Source organism: Bombina bombina, chromosome 7, assembly GCF_027579735.1.
Source record: "Bombina bombina isolate aBomBom1 chromosome 7, aBomBom1.pri, whole genome shotgun sequence".
In the NCBI taxonomy this organism is placed as follows: Eukaryota; Metazoa; Chordata; class Amphibia; order Anura; family Bombinatoridae; genus Bombina; species Bombina bombina.
In genome coordinates this window covers 534,992,040-535,016,112 of record NC_069505.1, presented here as the reverse complement: position 1 = coordinate 535,016,112, position 24,073 = coordinate 534,992,040, and the positions used below count along the sequence as shown (strand labels likewise).

The following is a 24,073-nucleotide window of genomic DNA, read 5'->3' as shown; positions in this document are numbered from 1 at the left end:
CCCCCACTTGTAATACAGGTTAGATGACCATTCTGCGGGCAAAGGCCAATTTTCCAGCGGTATAGACGTACCACAACATTTGTAATTTAGCTCATAGTTAGGTATTTTTTTAGTTTAAGCATAGGTTTTCATTTTGTTTAACAGGTAAGTTTTTATTTATTTTAAAGTAGAATATTATAACTTTTAAATTAGGTGTATTTTAATTTTGTTTTACGTTAGGGGGTGTTAAGTTTAGGGGTTAATAGTTTAATTTAGTTGCGTTGTGGGGGGTGGTGGTTTAAGGGTTAATAGCTTTATTTAGTAGTTGTGATGTGGGGGGATGGTGGCTTAGGAGTTAATAGGTTTTTTTAGTAGTTGTGATGTGGGGGATGGCAGTTTAGGGGCTTATAGGTTTATTTAGGTAGTTTGTATTGTGGGGGTGGCAGTTTAGGGGTTAATAGTTTAATTTATTGGTTGCGATGTGGGGGGATGACGGTTTAGGGGACTTCAATGGGGAATGTGAAAATGCGATGGCGATTTTGCAATCGCAGGTGTTAGTTTTTTCCCCCAAAAATTTTCTCCATTGATCTCTATGGGGGAATACGTGCACGTGCATGCCAAGTCGGAACTTGGTTTGTGTGCGGTATGTGGGTTACTGCAGCATAACGAACGTGAAAAGAACGTTATTTTGAAACTTGTAATGGCGGCGCAATGCAAGTTGCAGAAAAGCCATATTGCGCACAGGGGTTCTGCAACGGATTTGCCGCACAACTCTTGCCCAGAGTTTTCTAAAAGAATGGAAAAGAAACCAAATTTTAAGAATATTTCTGTTTAAGAGATTTGAAACAGTTAAAGGAATATTGTACACTAAATTTTTCTTTGCATAAATGTTTTGTAGTTGATCCATTTATATAGATGATCTGGGAGTGTTTTTGTAACAATGTCTAGTTTGCTTATTTTTTAATAACATTGTGCTGATTTTCAGACTTCTAATCAAGCCCACAAAGTATCAGAAGTAGACTCAACTCTATAGATTCCTGCTTGCTCCTGTTTATGTAATGGGCATTTTCATATGCAGGGGGGGGTCTTCTTTTCCTGCTTTCTCAGCCCCTTTTGGTGGATGTTCCAGCCTAATCTCATCAACAGAACTAAACTGGGAGCTTCTAGGTAAGTTTTGAAAAAAGTTTTATACTGTATTTTTAGATCAGTGCATATTCTTTATAGTACTATCTATTATATGCAGTTATATGAAAATTGGTGAATACTTTCCCTACAAGTCAAAGAATACCTTAAAAAGAAACAGATTATGTTTAAAAACATGAAACAACTTACTTGTTTTCTTACACAATGAGCACTTCGAAATTCTCAGTGTAGCCACCACCTTTAGTGACATAAGGGAACAGACATTTCAGAACTTAAGTTGTGCTGTCAAATTATTTTGCAGCAAATGTCCTCTACTGAGCATAGGCAAGAAACTGATTGCAGATATTGTAGGAGTTTCCTAGCAATTACTTCAAGTGTTAAGCTACTGCTTTGCCTTCCTGTAGAGTCCACAGCCCACATATGGGGCTGTGACCAGGAAGTAATGGACCCTGCACAAATGAAGTGGGGAAAAAAAGAAATAAAAGGTAGAATCATTTTAAAATTATAAATTATACATATTTAAAGCATTTTTACTAAATATAACGATCTGCTTAGTGCTTTTTTATTGCAACAACAAAACAGACAGTTTAATATGCCTTTTAATACATTTCAGCTAGTTAGTTCTTTTTCAGAGTTAAAACAAAATGTAAGTCTGTTTTCAAACCTTGGTAATAAATGCAGTAGAGAACTGACAAGTGAACAATGGACAATCAGTTGCTATATTAATAAATTGGTGCTAGAACAAATTAAGAATGTTCATTAGTTTCACATTAACCAGTCACAAAAGCTATTTAACTGTGTTGTTTTAAGTCATTGTGTTTGTTGTAGAAAGAATGTTTTTTAAAAACAAAATGTTATCATGACATACAAAAAAAGCAAATCTTAAACACAAGACAAAAATTAACACAATAGAATGTTAAGTAAAAAGTTAAAAAGTATACAAACATATGACAAAAAATGCAAATATGTGATTGCATTTCCATAAAAAAAAATCAAACATTAAAATTTCATTAAAAAAAGAAGAAAGGATTAAAACATAAAATGTTGAGAATCAAAAGTTAAATCAAAGATCTAAGTTGTATTAGACGTCTCAGAGCCGACTTCACATCATTATTTATTAAGCTGTATATCAGTGGATTAAAAATAGGTATGGCAGCTGTGTTAATTAGGGAGAAAAGCTTACTAGTTGCTAATGCGTCTGTTGATATGGGTCGTAGGTATTGACAATAGAGAGTCATATAGAGAAGGACAACGACAGTAAGATGTGAGGAACATGTATAGAAGGCCTTGCGTCTTCCAATGCTGGAACGGATCTTCAATATGGAGCCAATAATTAAAACATAAGAGATAAAGGTGAGCATAAAAACATAATTTATGTAAGAACTTACCTGAAAAATTAATTTCTTTTTATATTGGCAAGAGTCCATGAGCTAGTGACGTATGGGATATACATTCCTACCAGGAGGGTCAAAGTTTCCCAAACCTCAAAATGCCTATAAATACACCCCTCACCACACCCACAATTCAGTTTAACGAATAGCCAAGAAGTGGGGTGAAAAGAAAGGAGCGAAAGCATCAAACAAGGAATTGGAATAATTGTGCTTTATACAAAAAAAATCATAACCACCACAAAAAAGGGTGGGCCTCATGGACTCTTGCCAATATGAAAGAAATGAATTTATCAGGTAAGTTCTTACATAAATTATGTTTTCTTTCATGTAATTGGCAAGAGTCCATGAGCTAGTGACGTATGGGATAGCAGATACCCAAGATGTGGAACTTCCACGCAAGAGTCACTAGAGAGGGAGGGATAAAATAAAGACAACCAATTCCACTGAAAAAATAATCCACAACCCAAATAAAAAAAAATTGAAATTATAAGCAGAAGAATCAAACTGAAACAGCTGCCTGAAGTACTTTTCTACCAAAAACTGCTTCTGAAGAAGAAAAAACATCAAAATGGTAGAATTTAGTAAAAGTATGCAAAGAAGACCAAGTTGCTGCTTTGCAAATCTGATTGTCAGGTTTCACCTTACTTACTTGCAGCTCAGGTTTAATCTCCTCCCACAAACCCTTTATATGCTGTTCACGCCCTGTTCCTAGTGCTTAGTAATTTTGTATGTTGTTAGACAAAGCATCCTGCTCTCTAAGCTCCAACCTTCAGTGGATTACTTCTACCTATATTATCAGAGGATTTCCTAGCTGAAGATTCAGTGAATACCTTTTTCTCCTGTGTTCTATAACATCTCCAAAGGAAGAATTATTCCTGATACAAATTACCTCTGTTATCCGCTGCAACGCTACAAACTTTCCCCTTTACCAACTCAACTCCGCTAACTTAATATCTCATACGTTACATTACTCTCTGCAATCAAGTTTGCTCAAAACCGGAGCCAAAATCAGCCTCTCCAGACTGTCTGTCTTTGATCGCGTGTAGCGATACACAGTGTCTAAGCAAATTACCAACCCTACAATACTTGGTAACACTTCCACCTTAAAAATTAAACCTCATACTATACCAAAGAGTTTGGGTGTGAGAGAACCTTCCTTACCGTTCACATTTCTTGAGCATTGCATACTGTAGATACTCCTTAATTCTCTACAGCTCCATTCTCTCTGTATTAACTCTTCACTTGCTGATTTATAGCAACTATCAAAATCCATTGTAGTTGTTGTCATTCAAGTGGAACAAAACATTTATTTAAGGTTTGCTACTGTGATCTGGTTTACCAAAGGAGCACTAGGTTGTAAGGATTAAACATCTCCTTCACATTCCTAACATAATTACTAAGCCACAATGGCATCAGATCCAGCAGACCTCCCACAATATGTGTATTCCTTATCACAGAGGGTAGATCAAATGGGACAAGCCCTAAGGGATCTAGAAGTGGAAAATCAGTCTCTGAGAAGGATTATCAGAGATTCTATCAATGCTAAGCCACAACAACCGGATCATATCCCAGAGCCTGTAGTTTCTTTACCTGAACCTTTCTCTGGCAACAGAAAGGCATACCGTCAATTTAAAAATGCCTGCCTATTACTTTTTACTCTAAAGCCAAAGACATATTCTACAGAGAGAGTTAAAGTCCTCACTATAATATCATTCTTAAGAGGAGAGCCAAGGGTTTGGGCAGACGCTTTCTTCGAAACAAATCAACCTATTCTCAGATCCCTTGATGAATTCCTCAATCAAATGGATGAACTTTACTTAGACATAGATACCCAACTGACAGCAGAGACTGCTATGCGTGCCCTGAAGCAAGGGAAGCGCGTTGTAGAAGAATATATTGCTGAATTCAAGCAATACTCTCGTGATTCTCAATGGAACCCAATCGCATTACGCAATCAGTTTAGACTGGGACTTGCTGACAACATCAAGGATGAGTTAGCACGCACTGACTTGCCAAAGTCCTTAGATTCGCGAAAGAAGGTCTGAAAGATTCCACACAGAGCATGTTCCAAAAACTCAAGCCTATATTGCTCCTTCATCCACCACTAGATCTGTTCCTGAACCAATGGAGATAGGCTTAGCCAGGGGTCCTTTAACCCCTGAAGAAAGGTCAAGACGCAAACAAAATCTACTATGCATGTACTGTGCTAATCCTACCCACTCCGTGAGGGACTGTCCTTTACTACAGAAGTCAAAGAAAAGTAAGTCCTTTACACTATCTGCTGCTCATCACTTGAATACTCCAAATACTTATTGCATACTCTCTGTCTCATTACAGTGGGATCATCGCCATCTGCAGTCTAGTGCCATACTCGACACCGGAGCTTATGGGAACTTTATTAACAGTGCTATTGTAAATTCCAATAAAATTCCCTGTGTGTTAAAGCAGAATCCAGTTGCCATTCGAGTTATTGATGGTTCATCTATAGCAAATGGTCCTATCACTCATCAAACCATTCCCATTTTACTTGTGACACCATGTGGTCACTCAGAATACATAGAATTTGATGTATTGCCGTCCCCTCTTTTTCCCATTGTTTTAGGCATTTCTTGGTTCAAAAAACATCAACCAACTGTTGATTGGCAATCTCTCGAGGTTTCCCTTATGTCATCATATTGTAAAAATACTTGCTACTCCACACAGGCTCTTCTAGAAACCACTCTTCCTGAGCAACAAATCCCATCTGAATATCATGAATTCGCTGACGTCTTCAGTAAAGTTGAGGCTGAATCATTGCCACCACATCGGGTTTATGATTGCCCCATCGACATCAAACCTGGCTCATCGATACCCTATGGTCGTTTATACCCCTTATCCACTCCAGAGCTTGAACATCTCAAAGGATCAAAGGATATCTAGAAGAAAACCTTCGCAAAGGTTTCATACGTCCTTCCACATCCTCTGCGGGAGCTGGCATGTTCTTTGTGAAGAACAAAGATGGTTCCCTTCGCCCTATCATCGACTACAGAGATCTAAATCAGCCGACTATAAAAAAACGTTACCCTCTCCCCCTCATTCCGGAATTAATAGAACGTCTCCGGGAGGCAAAGATATTCACGAAACTGGACCTACGAGGTGCTTACAATCTCGTAAGAATACGTGAGGGGGATGAGTGGTTAACCGCTTTCCGTACCAGGTACGGGTTATTTGAGTACCTGGTCATGCCTTTTGGGCTTTGTAACGCCCCTGGAACCTTTCAACACTTTATCAACGATGTGTTCAGAGACCTGTTGGACGTCTGTATTGTCATTTATCTGGACAATATTCCCATCTATTCAAAAACCTATGATGACCACATTACCCATGTCAGACTGGTGTTGACCAGATTAAGAACACACCGTTTATATGCAAAACTCGAGAAGTGCGAATTTCACACCAACACCATATCTTTTCTGGGATATAACATCAGCCCATTAGGTATAAGCATGCAAGATGATAAAGTGGAGACCGTCAGAAATTGGGCCTACCCCAAAACCAGAAAGGAACTCCAAAGATTTCTTGGCTTTGCCAATTATTACAGGAAGTTTGTGAAAGATTTCTCTAAATTGGCAAAACCTTTAACGAAACTCACTAGCTCTTCAATTCGATTCTCATGGAATGCCGAGGCTGCTCAAGCATTTGATCTCCTTAAATCCAAGGTCACTTCTGCTCCAATACTCAGTTTCCCCGACCCATCTCTTCAATACATCCTTGAGGTGGATTCTTCCGATTTCGCTTTGGGAGCGATTCTCTCACAAAAGTCTTCTCATACGAAACCTTTGCACCCAATTGCCTTCTTTTCTAAGGTTCTCAGTTCCTCAGAAATCAATTACCCTATTGGGGAAAAGAAGCTTTTAGCTATCAAAAGGGCGTTGGAGCATTGGAGGCATCTGCTCGAAGGAACAACTCTCCCGATAATCATATACACAGATCATAAGAACTTGGAATTTCTACAGACAAACAAACAAACATTATCTTCCAGACAGGTACATTGGAGCTTGTTTTTCACGAGATTCAATTTTCACATTATCTATAGACCCTCCACAAAAAACGGGAAGGCAGATGCGCTCTCAAGGAAAGATGAAAGACCTGTTCAGACTGATGAAATGACATCCATGATACCATCCAACAAATTCATTGGATTGACACCCTTCCTACTGAAAGCATTGAAAGATTCTCTTCCCTCCGACTCAGATCTTCCTCTACAGAATTTGGAAACCAAAGCAGATGGTCTCTTCTACTACAAAGACAAAATTTATGTTCCAAAAAGTCTAAGAGACCTTCTCCTACAGTTGCATCACAATACTCCACTTGCAGGACATCCCGGCTACACAAAGACTTTAGAGAATATCTCGAGATTCTATTGGTGGCCAGCAATGTCACAAACTATCAAATCCTTCATAAATTCTTGTTCCATATGTGCCACTTCCAAATCATCAAGACAACGTCCGTATGGGCTTCTTATGCCTCTTCCCTTTCCGCCTCAGCCATGGCATCATTTGTCAATTGACTTCATTGTCGACCTACCTATTTCAAACAAGTTGAACACCATCTTAGTGGTTGTGGATTTGTTAACCAAGATGGCACATTTTGTACCCTTTAACAAATTACCTACTTCTGCAGAAACTGCACAATTATTCATCGATAATATTGTACGACAACACGGACGTCCGAAAATCATAACCTCAGACCGTGGAACTCAGTTTACCTCCCGCTTTTGGAAGGCTCTTTGTTCACATCTACAACTGGACCACCGATTTTCAACCTCTTTTCATCCTCAGACAAATGGACAAGTCGAACGAGTCAATCAATGGCTCGAACAGTATATACGCTGCTTCTGTTCCAACCAACAAACTGAGTGGTCAACTTATCTATCCATGGCTGAATTTGCCTTTAACAATTCCGTTACTACCTCAACTAAAATGTCACCTTTCCTGGCAAATTTCGGGTTCCATCCTAATTCCTACCCAATCCCGGACTTCTCAAATACTATTTCCACTGATTGTCCTCATGCAAATGATTTCTCAGCAAAAATTCGACAAACGTTCAAGGTCCTACAGGATAACATTACAAAATCCCAAGAACAACAGAAACATTATTACAACTTAAGACGACGACCAGCACCTGCTTATGCTGTTGGAGACTTAGTATGGTTATCCACCAAAAACCTTAAACTTAAAGTACCTAGTAAAAAGCTTGCAGGACTATTCATTGGACCCTTCCCAATACAAAAGATCATCAACCCCAATGCAGTCACTCTACAGCTACCAGATACCTTAAAAGTCCATCCAACTTTCCATGTCTCCCTTCTAAAACCGTATGTCGCTACAAGGACTTCTACCTCTGATCTTCCACCTACTACTTCACCCCAGTTGGATGAATATGAAGTGGACTCACTCATCGACTCACGTATTCGCAATGGTCAGTTGGAGTACTTGGTTCGCTGGGTTGGTTACTCGTCTGATGAAGACTCCTGGGAACCCTCTTGTAATATACATGCTCCAAGGAAATTGTCTCTCTTTCATCGAAGACATCCTGACCGTCCAGGTCCTTGACGGTCTTTTCTGTCTCTTGGGGAGGGGGAGATGTCAGGTTTCACCTTACTTACCTGCAGCTCAGGTTTAATCTCCTCCCACAAACCCTTTATATCCTGTTCACGCCCTGTTCCTAGTGCTTAGTAATTTTGTATGTTGTTAGACAAAGCATCCTGCTCTCTAAGCTCCAACCTTCAGTGGATTACTTCTACCTATATTATCAGAGGATTTCCTAGCTGAAGATTCAGTGAATACCTTTTTCTCCTGTGTTCTATAACATCTCCAAAGGAAGAATTATTCCTGATACAAGTTACCTATGTTATCAGCGTGAGCCGCTGCAACGCTACAAACTTTCCCCTTTACCAACTCAACTCCACTAACTTAATATCTCATACGTTACATTACTCTCTGCAATCAAGTTTGCTCAAAACCCTTCAATCATTGCTTACCAGAATACCATCTAGCACAAGTTGCTTTTGGAGACGCTTACACGCTAACAAAGTCCGGAGCTGAAATCAGCTGAGTTTCAGTGACGTCACCTGCCTCTTCCTTCCAGTGTAATTCACGCCTCTCCAGACTGTCTGTCTTTGATCGCTTGTAACGATACACAGTGTCTAAGCAAATTACCAACCCTACAATACTTGGTAACACTTCCACCTTAAAAATTAAACCTCATACTATACCAAAGAGTTTGGGTGTGAGAGTACCTTCCTTACCGTTCACATTTCTTGAGCATTGCATACTGTAGATACTCCTTAATTCTCTACAGCTCCATTCTCTCTGTATTAACTCTTCACTTGCTGATTTATAGCAACTATTAAAATCCATTGTAGTTGTTGTCATTCAAGTGGAACAAAACATTTATTTAAGGTTTGCTACTCTACTGTGATCTGGTTTACCAAAGGAGCACTAGGTTGTAAGGATTAAACATCTCCTTCACATTCCTAACACTGATCAACAGAAGCTTCATTCCGAAAAGCCCAGGAAGTAGAAACTGACCTAGTAGAATGAGCCGTAATCCTTTGAGGCGGAGATTTACCCGACTCTACATAAGCATGATGAATCAAAGACTTTAACCAAGACGCCAAAGAAATGGCAGAAGCCTTCTGACCTTTCCAGAAAAGATAACAAACAGACTAGAAGTCTTTCTGAAATCTTTAGTAGCTTCAACATAATATTTCAAAGCTCTAACTACATCCAAAGAATGTAAAGATCTCTCTAGAGAATTCTTAGGATTAGGACACAATGAAGGGACAACAATTTCTCTACTAATGTTGTTAGAATTCACAACTTTAGGTAAAAATTTAAATGAAGTCCGCAACACCGCCTTATCCTGATGCAAAATCAGAAAAGGAGATTCACAAGAAAGAGCAGATAACTCAGAAACTCTTCTAGCAGAAGAGATGGCCAAAAGGAACAAAACTTTCCAAGAAAGTAATTTAATATCCAGAGAATGCATAGGTTCAAACAGAGGAGCCTGTAAAGCCCTCAGAACCAAATTAAGACTCCAAGGAGGAGAGATTGACTTAATGACAGGCTTGATACGAACCAAAGCCTGTACAAAACAATGAATATCAGGATGATTACCAATCTTTCTGTGAAAAAGAACAGAAAGAGCAGAGATTTGTCCTTTCAAGGAACTTGCAGACAAACCCTTATCCAAACCATCCTGAAGAAACTGTAAAATTCTAGGAATTCTAAAAGAATGCCAAGAGAATTTATGAGAAGAACACCAAGAAATGTTAGTCTTCCAGTCTCGGTAATAAATCTTTCTAAACACAGATTTACGAGCCTGTAACATAGTATTAATCACTGACGGCTAGATTTGGAGTTTTGTCGGTAACGACCCGAAAAACTAACGCCGGCTTTTTTCTGGCCGCACCATAAAAATAACTCTGGTATTGAGAGTCCAAAGAATGGCTGCGTAGGCTCCAAAAAAGGAGCATAGAGCATTTTTAACGCAGCGTCAACTCTCGATACCAGAGTTGCTTACGCAAGCGGCCAGCCTCAAAAACGTGCTCGTGCACGATTCCCCCATAGGAAACAATGGGGATGTTTGAGCTGAAAAAAAACCTAACACCTGCAAAAAAGCCGCGTTCAGCTCCTAACGCAGCCCCATTGTTTGCTATGGGGAAACACTTCTACGTCGGCACCTAACACCCTAACATGTACCCCGAGTCTAAACACCCCTAACCTTACACTTATTAACCTCTAATCTGCCGCCCCCGCTATCGCTGACACCTGCATTTTATTTTTAACCCCTAATCTGCCGCTCCGTAAACCGCCGCTACTTACATTATCCTTATGTACCCCTAATCTGCTCCCCCTAACACCGCCGACCCCTGTATTATATTTATTAACCCCTAATCTGCCCTCCCTAACATCGCCAACACCTAACTTCAATTATTAACCCCTAATCTGCCGACCGGAGCTCACCGCTATTCTAATAAATGTATTAACCCCTAAAGCTAAGTCTAACCCTAACACTAACACCCCCCTAAATTAAATATAATTTTAATCTAACGAAATTAATTAACTCTTATTAAATAAATTATTCCTATTTAAAGCTAAATACTTACCTGTAAAATAAACCCTAATATAGCTACAATATAAATTATAATTACATTGTAGCTATTTTAGGATTAATATTTATTTTACAGGCAACTTTGTAAATATTTTAACCAGGTACAATAGCTATTAAATAGTTAAGAACTATTTAATAGTTACCTAGTTAAAATAAGTACAAAATTACATGTAAAATAAATCCTAACCTAAGTTACAATTAAACCTAACACTATACTATCATTAAATTAATTAAATAAAATACCTACAATTATCTACAATTAAACCTAACACTACACTATCAATACATTAATTAAATACAATATCTACAAATAACTACAATGAAATAAACTAACTAAAGTACAAAAAATAAAAAAGAACTAAGTTACAAAAAATAAAAAAATATCTACAAACATAAGAAAAATATTACAATATTTTAAACTAATTACACCTACTCTAAGCCCCCTAATAAAACAACAAAGCCCCCCAAAATAAAAAATGCCCTACCCTATTCTAAATTACTACATTTCAAAGCTCTTTTACCTTACCAGCCCTGAACAGGGCCCTTTGCGGGGCATGCCCCAAGAAGTTCAGCTCTTTTGCCTGTAAAAAAAAAACATACAATACCCCCCCCAACATTACAACCCACCACCCACATACCCCTAATCTAACCCAAACCCCCCTTAAATAAACCTAACACTAAGCCCCTGAAGATCTTCCTACCTTGTCTTCACCCTACCAGGTTCACCGATCCGTCCTGAAGAGCTCCTCCGATGTCTTGATCCAAGCCCAAGCGGGGGGCTGAAGAGGTCCATGATCCGGCTGAAGTCTTCATCCAAGCGGGAGCTGAAGAGGTCCATGATCCGGATGAAGTCTTCATCCAAGCGGGAGCTGAAGAGGTCCATGATCCGGATGAAGTCTTCTATCATTGGCATCTTCAATCTTCTTTCTTCCGGATCCATCTTGCAGACCTCCGACGCGGAACATCCTCTTCTCCCGACGCCTACTAGCCGAATGACGGTTCCTTTAAGGGACGTCATCCAAGATGGTGTCCCTCGAATTCCGATTGGCTGATAGGATTCTATCAGCCAATCGGAATTAAGGTAGGAATATTCTGATTGGCTGATGGAATCAGCCAATCAGAATCAAGTTAAATCCGATTGGCTGATCCAATCAGCCAATCAGATTGAGCTCGCATTCTATTGGCTGATCGGAACAGCCAATAGAATGCGAGCTCAATCTGATTGGCTGATTGGATCAGCCAATCGGATTGAACTTGATTCTGATTGGCTGATTCCATCAGCCAATCAGAATATTCCTACCTTAATTCCGATTGGCTGATAGAATCCTATCAGCCAATCGGAATTCGAGGGACGCCATCTTGGATGACGTCCCTTAAAGGAACCTTCATTCGTCGGGAAGTCGTCGTCGGAAGAAGATGGGTCCGCGGTGGAGGTCTTCAGGATGGAGCCGGTCGTCATCGGATGAAGATAGAAGATGCCGCTTGGATCAAGATGGTTGCCGGTCCGGATCGCCTCTTCTTCCCGGATAGGATGAAGACTTTGGAGCCTCTTCTGGACCTCTTCAGCCACCGGATGATGGATCGCCAACCCCCGCTTGGGGATGATGGATCGCCAACCCCCGCTTGGGTTGGATGAAGATTTTGGAGCCAGGACGGATCGGTGATACCTGGTGAGGTGAAGACAAGGTAGGATGATCTTCAGGGGCTTAGTGTTAGGTTTATTTAAGGGGGGTTTGGGTTAGATTAGGGGTATGTGGGTGGTGGGTTGTAATGTTGGGGGGGGGGTATTGTATGTTTTTTTTTACAGGCAAAAGAGCTGAACTTCTTGGGGCATGCCCCGCAAAGGGCCCTGTTCAGGGCTGGTAAGGTAAAAGAGCTTTTAACTTTATTAATTTAGAATAGGGTAGGGCATTTTTTATTTTGGGGGGCTTTGTTGTTTTATTAGGGGGCTTAGAGTAGGTGTAATTAGTTTAAAATTGTTGTAATATTTTTCTTATGTTTGTAGATATTTTTTTATTTTTTGTAACTTAGTTCTTTTTTATTTTTTGTACTTTAGTTAGTTTATTTAAATGTATTTTTTTGAAGGTATTGTATTTAATTAATGTATTGATAGTGTAGTGTTAGGTTTAATTGTAGGTAATTGTAGGTATTTTATTTAATTAATTTAATGATAGTATAGTGTTATGTTTAATTGTAACTTAGGTTAGGATTTATTTTACAGGTAATTTTGTAAGTTGCCTGTAAAATAAATATTAATCCTAAAATAGCTACAATGTAATTATAATTTATATTGTAGCTATATTAGGATTTATTTTACAGGTAAGTATTTAGCTTTAAATAGGAATAATTTATTTAATAAGAGTTAATTTATTTCGTTAGAATAAAAATATATTTAACTTAGGGGGGTGTTAGTGTTAGGGTTAGACTTAGCTTTAGGGGTTAATACATTTATTAGAATAGCGGTGAGCTCCGGTCGGCAGATTAGGGGTTAATAATTGAAGTTAGGTGTCGGCGATGTTAGGGAGGGCAGATTAGGGGTTAATACTATTTATTATAGGGTTAGTGAGGCGGATTAGGGGTTAATAACTTTATTGTAGTAGCGCTCAGGTCCGCTCGGCAGATTAGGGGTTAATTATTGTAGGTAGCTGGCGGCGACGTTGTGGGGGGCAGGTTAGGGGTTAATAAATATAATATAGGGGTCGGCGGTGTTAGGGGCAGCAGATTAGGGGTACATAAGGATAACGTAGGTGGCGGCGCTTTGCGGTCGGCAGATTAGGGGTTAATAAGTGTAGGCAGATGGAGGCGACATTGAGGGGGGCAGATTAGGGGTTAATAAATATAATACAGGGGTCGGCGGTGTTAGGGGGAGCAGATTAGGGGTACATAAGTATAACGTAGGTGGCGGTCGGCAGATTAGGGGTTAAAAAAATTTATTCGAGTGTCAACGATGTGGGGGGACCTCGGTTTAGGGGTACATAGGTAGTTTATGGGTGTTAGTGTACTTTAGAGTACAGTAGTTAAGAGCTTTATAAACCGGCGTTAGCCCAGAAAGCTCTTAACTACTGACTTTTTTCCTGCGGCTGGAGTTTTGTCGTTAGATGTCTAACGCTCACTTCAGAAACGACTCTAAATACCGGAGTTAGAAAGATCCCATTGAAAAGATAGGATACGCAATTGACGTAAGGGGATCTGCGGTATGGAAAAGTCGCGGCTGAAAAGTGAGCGTTAGACCCTATTTTGAGTGACTCTAAATACCGGCGGTAGCCTAAAACCAGCGTTAGGAGCCTCTAACGCTGGTTTTCACGGCTACCGCCAAACTCCAAATCTAGGTCTGAGTCAGAGAAACCTCTATGACTAAGTATCAAGCGTTCAATTTCCATACCTTCAAATTTAATGATTTGAGATCCTGATGGAAAAATAGGCCTTGAGATAGAAGGTCTGGCCTTAACGGAAGTGTCCAAGGTTGGCAACTGGCCATCCGAATGAGATCCGCATACCAAAACCTGTGTGGCCAAGCTGGAACCACCAGCAGAACAAACAAACGCTCCATTAGGATATTGGAAATCACTCTTGGAAGAAGAACTAGAGGCTGAAAGATATAAGCAGGTTGATAATTCCAAGGAAGTGACAACGCGTCCACTGCTTCCGCCTGAGGATCCCTGGATCTGGACAGATACCTGGGAAGTTTCTTGTTTAGATGAGAAGCTATCAGATCTATTTCTGGAAGTCCCCAGATTTGAACAATCTGAAGAAATACCTCTGGGTGAAGAGACCATTCGCCCGGATGTAACGTCTGACGACTGAGATAATCCGCTTCCCAATTGTCTATACCTGGGATGTGAACCGCAGAAATTAGACAGGAGCTGGATTCCGCCCATACAAGTATCCGAGATACTTCTTTCATAGCCTGAGGACTGTGAGTCCCACCTTGATGATTGACATACGCCACGGTTGTGACATTGTCTGTCTGAAAACAAATAAACCATTCTCTCTTCAGAAGAGGCCAGAACTGAAGAGCTCTGAAAATCGCACGGAGTTCCAAAATGTTGATTGGTAATCTCGCCTCCTGAGATTCCCAAACCCCCTGCGCTGTCAGAGATCCCCATACAGCTCCCCAACCTGAAAGACTTGCATCTGTTGAGATCACAGTCCAGGTTGGACGAACAAAAGAGGCCCCTTGAATTAAACGATGGTGATACAACCACCAAGTCAGAGAAGATCGAACATTGGGATTTAAGGATATTAATTGTGATATCTTTGTATAATCCCTGCACCATTGGTTCAGCATACAAAGCTGGAGAGGTCTCATGTGAAAACGAGCAAAAGGGATCGCGTCCGATGCAGCAGTCATGAGACCTAGAATTTCCATGCACAAAGCTACTGAAGGGAATGATTGAGACTGAAGGTTTCGACAAGCTGAAACCAATTTCAGACATCTCTTTTCTGTTAGAGACAAAGTCATGGACACTGAATCTATTTGGAAACCCAAAAAGGTTACCCAATCAAAGAACTCTTTGGTAAATTGATCCTCCAACCATTTTTTTGAAGAAACAACAAAAGTTGATTCGTATGAGATTCTGCAGAATGTAAAGACTGAGCAAGTACCAAGATATTGTCCAAATAAGGAAATACCGCAATACCCTGTTCTCTGATTACAGAAAGAAAGGCACCGAGAACCTTTGAAAAGATCCTTAGAGCAGTTGCTAGGCCAAATGGAAGAGCAACAAACTGGTAATGCTTGTCTAGAAAAGAGAATCTCAGGAACTGATAGTGATCTGGATGAATCAGAATATGAAGATATGCATCCTGTAAGTCTATTGTAGACATATAATGCCCTTGCTGAACAAAAGGCAGAATAGTCCTTATAGTCACCATTTTGAATGTTGGTATCCTTACATAACGATTCAATATTTTTAAATCCAGAACTGGTCTGAAGGAATTCTCCTTCTTTGGTACAATGAACAGATTTGAATAAAACCCCAGACCCCGTTCCAGAACTGGAACTGGCATAATTACCCCAGCCGACTCTAGGTCTGAAACACATTTCAGAAACGCCTGAGCCTTTACTGGGTTTACTGGAATGCGTGAGAGAAAAAATCTTCTCACAGGCGGCCTTATCTTGAAACCTATTCTGTACCCTTGTGAAACAATGTTCTGAATCCAAAGACTTTGAATCGAATTGATCCAAACATCTTTAAAAAATCGTAACCTGCCCCCTACCAGCTGTGCTGGAATGAGGGCCGCACCTTCATGCGGATTTGGGAGCTGGTTTTGACTTTCTAAAAGGCTTGGATTTATTCAAGACTGGAGAAGGATTCCAAACAGAAACTGTTCCTTTAGGGGAAGGGTCAGGCTTCTGTTCCTTATTCTGACGAAAGGAACGAAAACGATTAGCAGCCCTATATTTACCTTTATATTTTTTGTCCTAAGGCAAAAAGGCTCCCTTCCCCCCCATAACAGTTGAAATTATTGAATCCAACTGAGAACCAAATAGTTTATTACCTTGGAAAGAAAGAGAAAGCAACTGCCAGCCGTTTAGGAATCAGTCCGGGGTTTAACCCAACTGCTTGCGTGAAAAGTAAAACACACGCTAGCACACTGAGAAATAACCAGGACGTGACCCACTCAGGAAACAAATAAGGTAGGTTACAAAAAATAATAAATGTTCCTTTAAGAAGGAAAGCCACAAAAGAGTTAGCGTCCCTTTTAGTAGATTTGAATCAAACAAAGGATAAAAGTTCTTTTTAGCAACTTGTAAAAGTAAATGTCCCTTTAAGCAGGTTTGCAACAAACAAAAGATAATGTTCTCTTTAGCAGCTTGTAAAAGTAAATGTCCCTTTAAGCAGGTTTGCAAAAAACAAAAGATAATGTTCTCTTTAGCAGCTTGTAAAAGTAAATGTCCCTTTAAGCAGGTTTGCAATAAACAAAAGATAATGTTCTCTTTAGCAGCTTGTAAAAGTAAATGTCCCTTTAAGCAGGTTTGCAACAAACAAAAGATAATGTTCTCTTTAGCAGCTTGTAAAAGTAAATGTCCCTTTAAGCAGGTTTGCAACAAACAAAAGATAATGTTCTCTTTAGCAGCTTGAAAAAGTAAATGTCCCTTTAAGCAGGTTTGCAACAAACAAAAGATAATGTTCTCTTTAGCAGCTTGTAAAAGTAAATATCCCTTTAAGCAGGTTTGCAACAAACAAAGATAATTGCTTACTTTAGGCAGGACTGTAGCAAGACAAGAGATTGAAGCAGACTCAGACAGGCAAAGGCAATTATATGCAGAAGTTAGTTTGAGGGACAAGGCAAAAGCAAGGTCAGGCAGGCAAAAGTCGGTATCCAGGAATCAGTAAAGGGCTAAGCAAGGTCAGGCAGGTTCAGGATAAAGTACTCACAACACCGGAGTTAATCCAACAAACGGGCCCCGAGTAAGATCTCCCGCCGTGGTTTAAAGGCAGGAGCGGCGACGTCATCAGAGGGAGTGTCAGAGGGCACGTCACGTTGCTAGGCAACGTGACGTCTTTCACACAGAGAAGATCCGGGAGCCGCGGCGACACGGCGATGAACGGGAGGATCGTGACAGCACCCCCCTCCTCAAGGACCCCTCCGGGGGACAGGACCAGGCCTAGTAGGGTGAGACTTGTGGAAGGCCTTTATCAAGGTAGGAGCGTTCACTTGATGAGCCGGCTCCCAGGATCGTTCCGTGACTGGATAACCTTTCCAATGAATGAGATAATACAATTTCTTGCCACGGAGTTTGGAATCTAGAATGTGACTGACCTCAAACTCAGGGTGTCCATGAACAAAAAGAGGTGGAGGCTTGGAAATAGGTTTAGAATACCTATTAGACAACATAGGTTTCAGAAGAGAAACGTGGAATACAGGATGGACTTTGAGAGTCTTGGGTAAAGCCACCCGGTAAGCAGTGGAACACACTTGACCCAGTGTTCGGAAAGGACCCACATATGGTGGTCCCAGTTTGGTAGAAGGTTGTTTGAGGCGAAGATAACGTGAAGAAATCCAAACTTTATCACCAGGACGGTACTTGAGAGACTTCTTCCATCGAAGATCTGAAAAGAACTTGTAACGTTTAGAAGCTACAGAAAGAATAAGATGTATTCTCCGCCAATGACGAGTTAAACTTCGGGCAGAAAGATCAGAAGCAGGATTTTCTGTGGAAGAAGTATGCAAAGGAAACGTTCTGGGCTGATATCCATAGGATGCATGAAAAGAAGAGGTCTGAAGAGAGGAATTATACTGAGCGTTATGAGCCAATTCAGCTAATGGGAGATAAGAAGTCCAGTTAGAGTGAAAATGATCCACATAATGTCTAAGATATGTTTCAAGACACTGGTTTACCCTTTCGGTCTGGCCGTTAGATTGTGGATGATGAGTAGGATCCATTTCAAATCCAGATTCAGATATTACATAACCCAGAAAGGGTATGGATTTTTGATGGAATGAACATTTCTCCAGCTTAGCAAACAGATGGTAATCTCTTAAACGTTGAAGTACTCTCCTGACGTGGTGCACATGATCTTGGTGGTTTTGAGAAAAAATCAGGATATCGTCAAGGTATATGATGACAAAGATATTCAAAAAATCCCGAAAAATCTCGTTCACAAAATGTTGAAAAACCGCAGGAGCATTACAGAGCCCAAAAGGTATGACCAGATACTCGTAATGCCCAAATCGAGTGTTAAAAGCAGTCTTCCATTCATCTCCCTTGCGCATACGGATAAGATTATATGCACCATGTAGATCTAGTTTGGTAAATATGGTGGATCCTTGAAGATAAGTAAACAATTCAGGAATAAGGGGTAGAGGATAACTGTTCTTGATGGTAATTTGATTTAGTCCTCTGTAATCAATACAGGGTCGCAGTCCGCCATCCTTCTTTCCTACAAAAAAGAAACCAGCCCCTACAGGAGAAGAGGAGGGTCGAATAAATCCTCTAGCCAGATTGTCTTTGATATATTCTTCCAAAGCCACGTTTTCGGGTCTAGAAAGTGGATATGTCTTGCCTCGAGGGTAAGTAGCCCCAGGAAGAAGATCAATGGGGCAATCAAAAGGACGGTGAGGAGGAAGACGTTCAGCCTCTTTCTTGGAGAAAACATCCACAAAGTCATGATAAGGCATAGGTAGAGAGTCCGGAGTTTCGATAGTGAGAGCGATAGTAAGTGGTAAGTCCAAGAAAAAGTAGGATTATGTAATTGGAGCCAGGGAAGTCCCAAGATTATGGGAAATTGAGGAGTAGAAATGACGTCAAAACATATTGTCTCAGAATGAAGTATTCCAACAGTAAGAAGTAAAGGTTTAGTAGCAAACTGAATGTATCCGGAACCCAAAGGATCTCCACTAACCGTAGAGACAGAAATAGAATACTTTTTCTTTAGTAAGGGTATGGTGTGAGTAGAGACGAACGTGGAGTCAATGAACACTCCTCCAGCACCAGAGTCAATAAGAGCTTGGGTATGTATCTTACTATGTCCAAATTGAAGGGTTACTGGAACAAAGAGTTTCTTGTATACGGAATGACTACTCTTTTGGCTTAACTCAGTTCCCTGGACAAAAGTTAAGCCCTGGCTTTTACTGGCCTGGTAGGACAATCCCTTAATAAATGCCCTTTAAGGCCACAGTACAAACACAGGCCAAGAGAACGTCTTCTCAAGCGTTCAGTCTCTGTTAATTTTATGCTTCTCACTTCCATAGGTTCAGCCAGATCAGGAGTAGGAGAGGCAGGAGTGACTGGATTAGAAAAACGAGGAGCCAAACGAAAAGGAGTTTGAGTTGATGACCTCTGAGTTCTATCCCTTTCTTGTTGGCGTTCACGAAATCTGGCGTCGAGACTGATACAAAGATTTATTAAGGCTTCCAGGGATTCTGGAAGTTCCCGATACACCAATTCATCCTTGAGACGCTCAGAAAGTCCTTTACGGAAAGCGGCTCTAAGTGCTCCCTGATTCCAAGTAGTTTCAGAGGCAAGTGTGCGGAACTCAATAGCGTATTGAGAAACTGGTTGACTACCCTGTCGTAGATCTAAGAGAGTAGCTTCAGCAGCGGAAGATCTTCCAGGTTTATCAAATACATTTGAAAATACAGAGAGAAATGCATCAACATCCAATAGTATAGGATCATTCTTTTCTAGCAAAGGTGATACCCAAGCCAAAGCTTTTCCTTTCATTAAGGAAATGAGGAATGTAATTCTAGAAGAGGGAGTAGCAAAAAGAGTAGGGCTATTTCGGAAATGGAGACGGCACTGATTCAGAAAACCCCTACAGTCTTCAGGATTCCCATCATACTTATCCGGAAGAGGTATCCTGGGACTCAGTTGTACTTGAGACTGATTGTTTGGGATCGAAGGAGGTAATGCCTCAATAGGATTAGGATTGGGAGGTGTAGAAGCAACCAAGCTCTGTAATAATGCAGTTATTTGATCAAGCTTAGAGTCCAGGGATTGCAAGTGGGTAGCATGAGATCCCAGTAGTTGTCCCTGGTGGGCCACGGCCATGGATAATTCAGTGGGGTCCATTTATGGCCCGTTTGTAATGTCAGCCGTTTAGGAATCAGTCCGGGGTTTAACCCAACTGCTAGCGTGAAAAGTAAAACACACGCTAGCACACTGAGAAATAACCAGGACGTGACCCACTCAGGAAACAAATAAGGTAGGTTACAAAAAATAATAAATGTTCCTTTAAGAAGGAAAGCCACAAAAGAGTTAGCGTCCCTTTTAGTAGATTTGAATCAAACAAAGGATAAAAGTTCTTTTTAGCAACTTGTAAAAGTAAATGTCCCTTTAAGCAGGTTTGCAACAAACAAAAGATAATGTTCTCTTTAGCAGCTTGTAAAAGTAAATGTCCCTTTAAGCAGGTTTGCAACAAACAAAAGATAATGTTCTCTTTAGCAGCTTGTAAAAGTAAATGTCCCTTTAAGCAGGTTTGCAATAAACAAAAGATAATGTTCTCTTTAGCAGCTTGTAAAAGTAAATGTCCCTTTAAGCAGGTTTGCAACAAACAAAAGATAATGTTCTCTTTAGCAGCTTGTAAAAGTAAATGTCCCTTTAAGCAGGTTTGCAACAAACAAAAGATAATGTTCTCTTTAGCAGCTTGAAAAAGTAAATGTCCCTTTAAGCAGGCTTGCAACAAACAAAAGATAATGTTCTCTTTAGCAGCTTGTAAAAGTAAATATCCCTTTAAGCAGGTTTGCAACAAACAAAGATAATTGCTTACTTTAGGCAGGACTGTAGCAAGACAAGAGATTGAAGCAGACTCAGACAGGCAAAGGCAATTATATCCAGAAGTTAGTTTGAGGGACAAGGCAAAAGCAAGGTCAGGCAGGCAAAAGTCGGTATCCAGGAATCAGTAAAGGGCTAAGCAAGGTCAGGCAGGTTCAGGATAAAGTACTCACAACACCGGAGTTAATCCAACAAACGGGCCCCGAGTAAGATCTCTCGCCGTGGTTTAAAGGCAGGAGCGGCGAAGTCATCAGAGGGAGTGTCAGAGGGCACGTCACGTTGCTAGGCAACGTGACGTCATTCACACAGAGAAGATCCGGGAGCCGCTGCGACACGGCGATCAACGGGAGGATCGTGACAGCAACATTGACTTAGAAGTCATATCTGCATTCCAAGACTTAAGCCATAAAGCTCTTCTAGCTAAAATAGCTAAAGACATATACCTGACATCAATCCTAATGATATCAAAAATGGCCTCACAAAGTTATTAGCATGTTGAAGAAGTTTAACAATGCTATAAGCATTATGGTCTGACACTTGTTGCGCTAAGGCCTCCAACCAGAAGGTGGAAGCTGCAGCAACATCAGCCAAAGAAATAGCAGGTCTAAGAAGATTACCTGAACATAAATAAGCCTTCCTTAGAAAGGATTCAAGCTTTCTATCTAAAGGATTCTTAAAAGAGGTACTATCTGCCGTAGGAATAGTAGTACGTTTAGCAAGAGTAGAGATAGCCCCATCAACTTTGTGGATTTTTTCCCAAAACTCTAATCTATCAGATGGCAAAGGGTACAATTTCTTAAACCTTGGAGAAGGAGTAAATGAAGAACCCAGACTATTCCATTCCCTAGAAATTACTTCTGAAATAGCATACGGAACTGGAAAAACTTCTGGAATAACTACATGAGGTTTAAAAACTGAATTTAAACGCTTATTAGTTTTAATATCAAGAGGACTAGACTCCTCCATATCTAATGCAATCAACACTTCTTTAAGTAAAGAAAGAATAAACTCCATTTTAAACAAATATGAAGATTTATCAGTGTCAATATCTGAGGCATAATCTTCTGAACCAGATAGATCCTCATCAGAAATAGATAAGTCAGAATGATGGCGGTCATTTAAAAATTCATCTGAAATATGAGAAGTTTTAAAAGACATTTTACGTTTACTAGAAGGAGGAATAACAGACAAAGCCTTCCGAATAGAATTAGAAACAAATTCTCTTACATTAACAGGAACATCCTGAACATTAGATGTTGAAGGAACAACAACAGGTAATGGATTATTACTAATGGAAATATTATCTGCTTTAGAAAGTTTATCATGACAACTAACACAAACTACAGCCGGAGGAACAGTTACCAAAAGTTTACAACAAATGCACTTAGCTTTGGTAGAACCAACATCAGGCAGCGTCTTTCCAGAAGTAGATTCTGATCCAGGGTCAGGTAGTGACATCTTGCAATATGTAATAGAAAAAACAACATATAAAGCAAAATTATCAAATTCCTTAAATGACAGTTTCAGAAATGGGAAAAAAATGCAAAACAAACAAGCCTCTAGCAACCAGAAGCAACAAAAAAGTGAGACTGAAATAATGTGAAAAAAACTGGCGCCAAGTATGACGCCCACTTTTTTGGCACCAAGTATGACGCCCACATTATTTGGTGCCAAAAATAACGCCCACATTTTTTGGTGCCAAAAAATGCCTGTAACACACATGCGTCAAAAAATGACGCAACCACGTGAAAACTTCCGGCGTCAACTATGACGCAGGAAATGATGAAATTTTTGCGGAAAAAAAGTATTGCGCCAAAAATGACGCAATAAATTGAAGCATTTTCTGCACCCGCGAGCCTAACAGCCCGCAATTTAGAAGAAAAAAGTCAAATTGAAAATTTTAAGGTAAGAAAAATATTTATTCAAATGCATTTTCCCAAAAAATGAAACTGACAGTCTGAAAGAAGGAACACTGATTATCCTGAATCATGGCAAATATAGGTTTAAAACATATATTTAGAACTTTACATATAAAGTGCCCAACCATAGCTTAGAGTGTCATGAATAAAATAAGACTTACTTACCCTAAGACACTCATCTACATATAGTAGATAGCCAAACCGGTATTGAAACGAGAATCAGTAGAGGTAATGGTATATAAGAGTATATCGTCGATCTGAAAAGGGAGGTAGGAGAAGAAATCTCTACGACCGATAACAGAGAACCTATGAAATAGATCCCCTAGCCTAGAGGAAGACCATGGTATTCAAATAGGCAATACTCTCTTCACATCCCTCTGACATTCACTGCACTCTGAGAGGAAAACCGGGCTTCAGCCTGCTGCGAAGCGCATATCAACATAGAAATCTAGCACAAACTTACTTCACCACCTCCATGGGAGGCAAAGTTTGTAAAACTGAATTGTGGGTGTGGTGAGGGGTGTATTTATAGGCATTTTGAGGTTTGGGAAACTTTGCCCCTCCTGGTAGGAATGTTTATCCCATACGTCACTAGCTCATGGACTCTTGCCAATTACATGAAAGAAAGGTGTAAGACTTAAAAGGAATATACCTTCTGTAAATATAACAATTTTCAAAACTGAAATATCACTGCATGACAGCGTCATTACTGGAACAAGATCACAGTAGAAGTGATTGATTATATTTGAGGAATAATAAGAAATGTCTAAAAGTAAGACAAGGTAAGGTAAAAGCTCTATAAAACCCAAAACCCAACAAAAAAGAACCAAAACAATACATACTCTACTTCTCATAACAATTGGGTACTGTAATGGGTTACAGATAGCCACATATCGGTCATAACTCATGGCCGTTAGCAATAATAGCTCATCAACAGTCAGCGATGTAGACATGTACATCTGTGTTATACATGAAAGGTATAATATAGTATTATCACTGGATATGTAGCTAAGAAGGACCTTATGCAGAGTTACAGTGGTGCAGGACATATCTAGAAGGGACAGGTTCCTTACGAAGAAATACATTGGAGTTTGTAACTGGGTATCCAGGCAAACAAGCAATAGAATGGTCAAGTTACCATTACCACCAATAGTGAAGAAATTAAAGAGAACAAGAAAGAATATTAGAAGCTGCAGTTGAGGGTCATCTGAGATCCCCTTGATTACAAAAAATGTTACCATGGTCTGGTTTTTCTGCTCCAT

At 40.0% G+C, this 24,073-nt stretch overlaps 1 protein-coding gene across 1 annotated transcript; it reads right to left on the bottom strand.

Annotated features, from left to right (window-relative positions):
- Nucleotides 1-8,572: 8,572 nt before the first annotated feature.
- Nucleotides 8,573-24,073, bottom strand: LOC128636506 (olfactory receptor 6C3-like). Its single transcript, XM_053689511.1, has 2 exons — nt 23,429-24,073; nt 8,573-8,743 (listed from the first exon to the last, which is right to left on the bottom strand). Exons 1-2 carry the CDS (start codon nt 24,071-24,073, stop codon nt 8,573-8,575), a joined length of 816 nt encoding a protein of 271 aa, XP_053545486.1.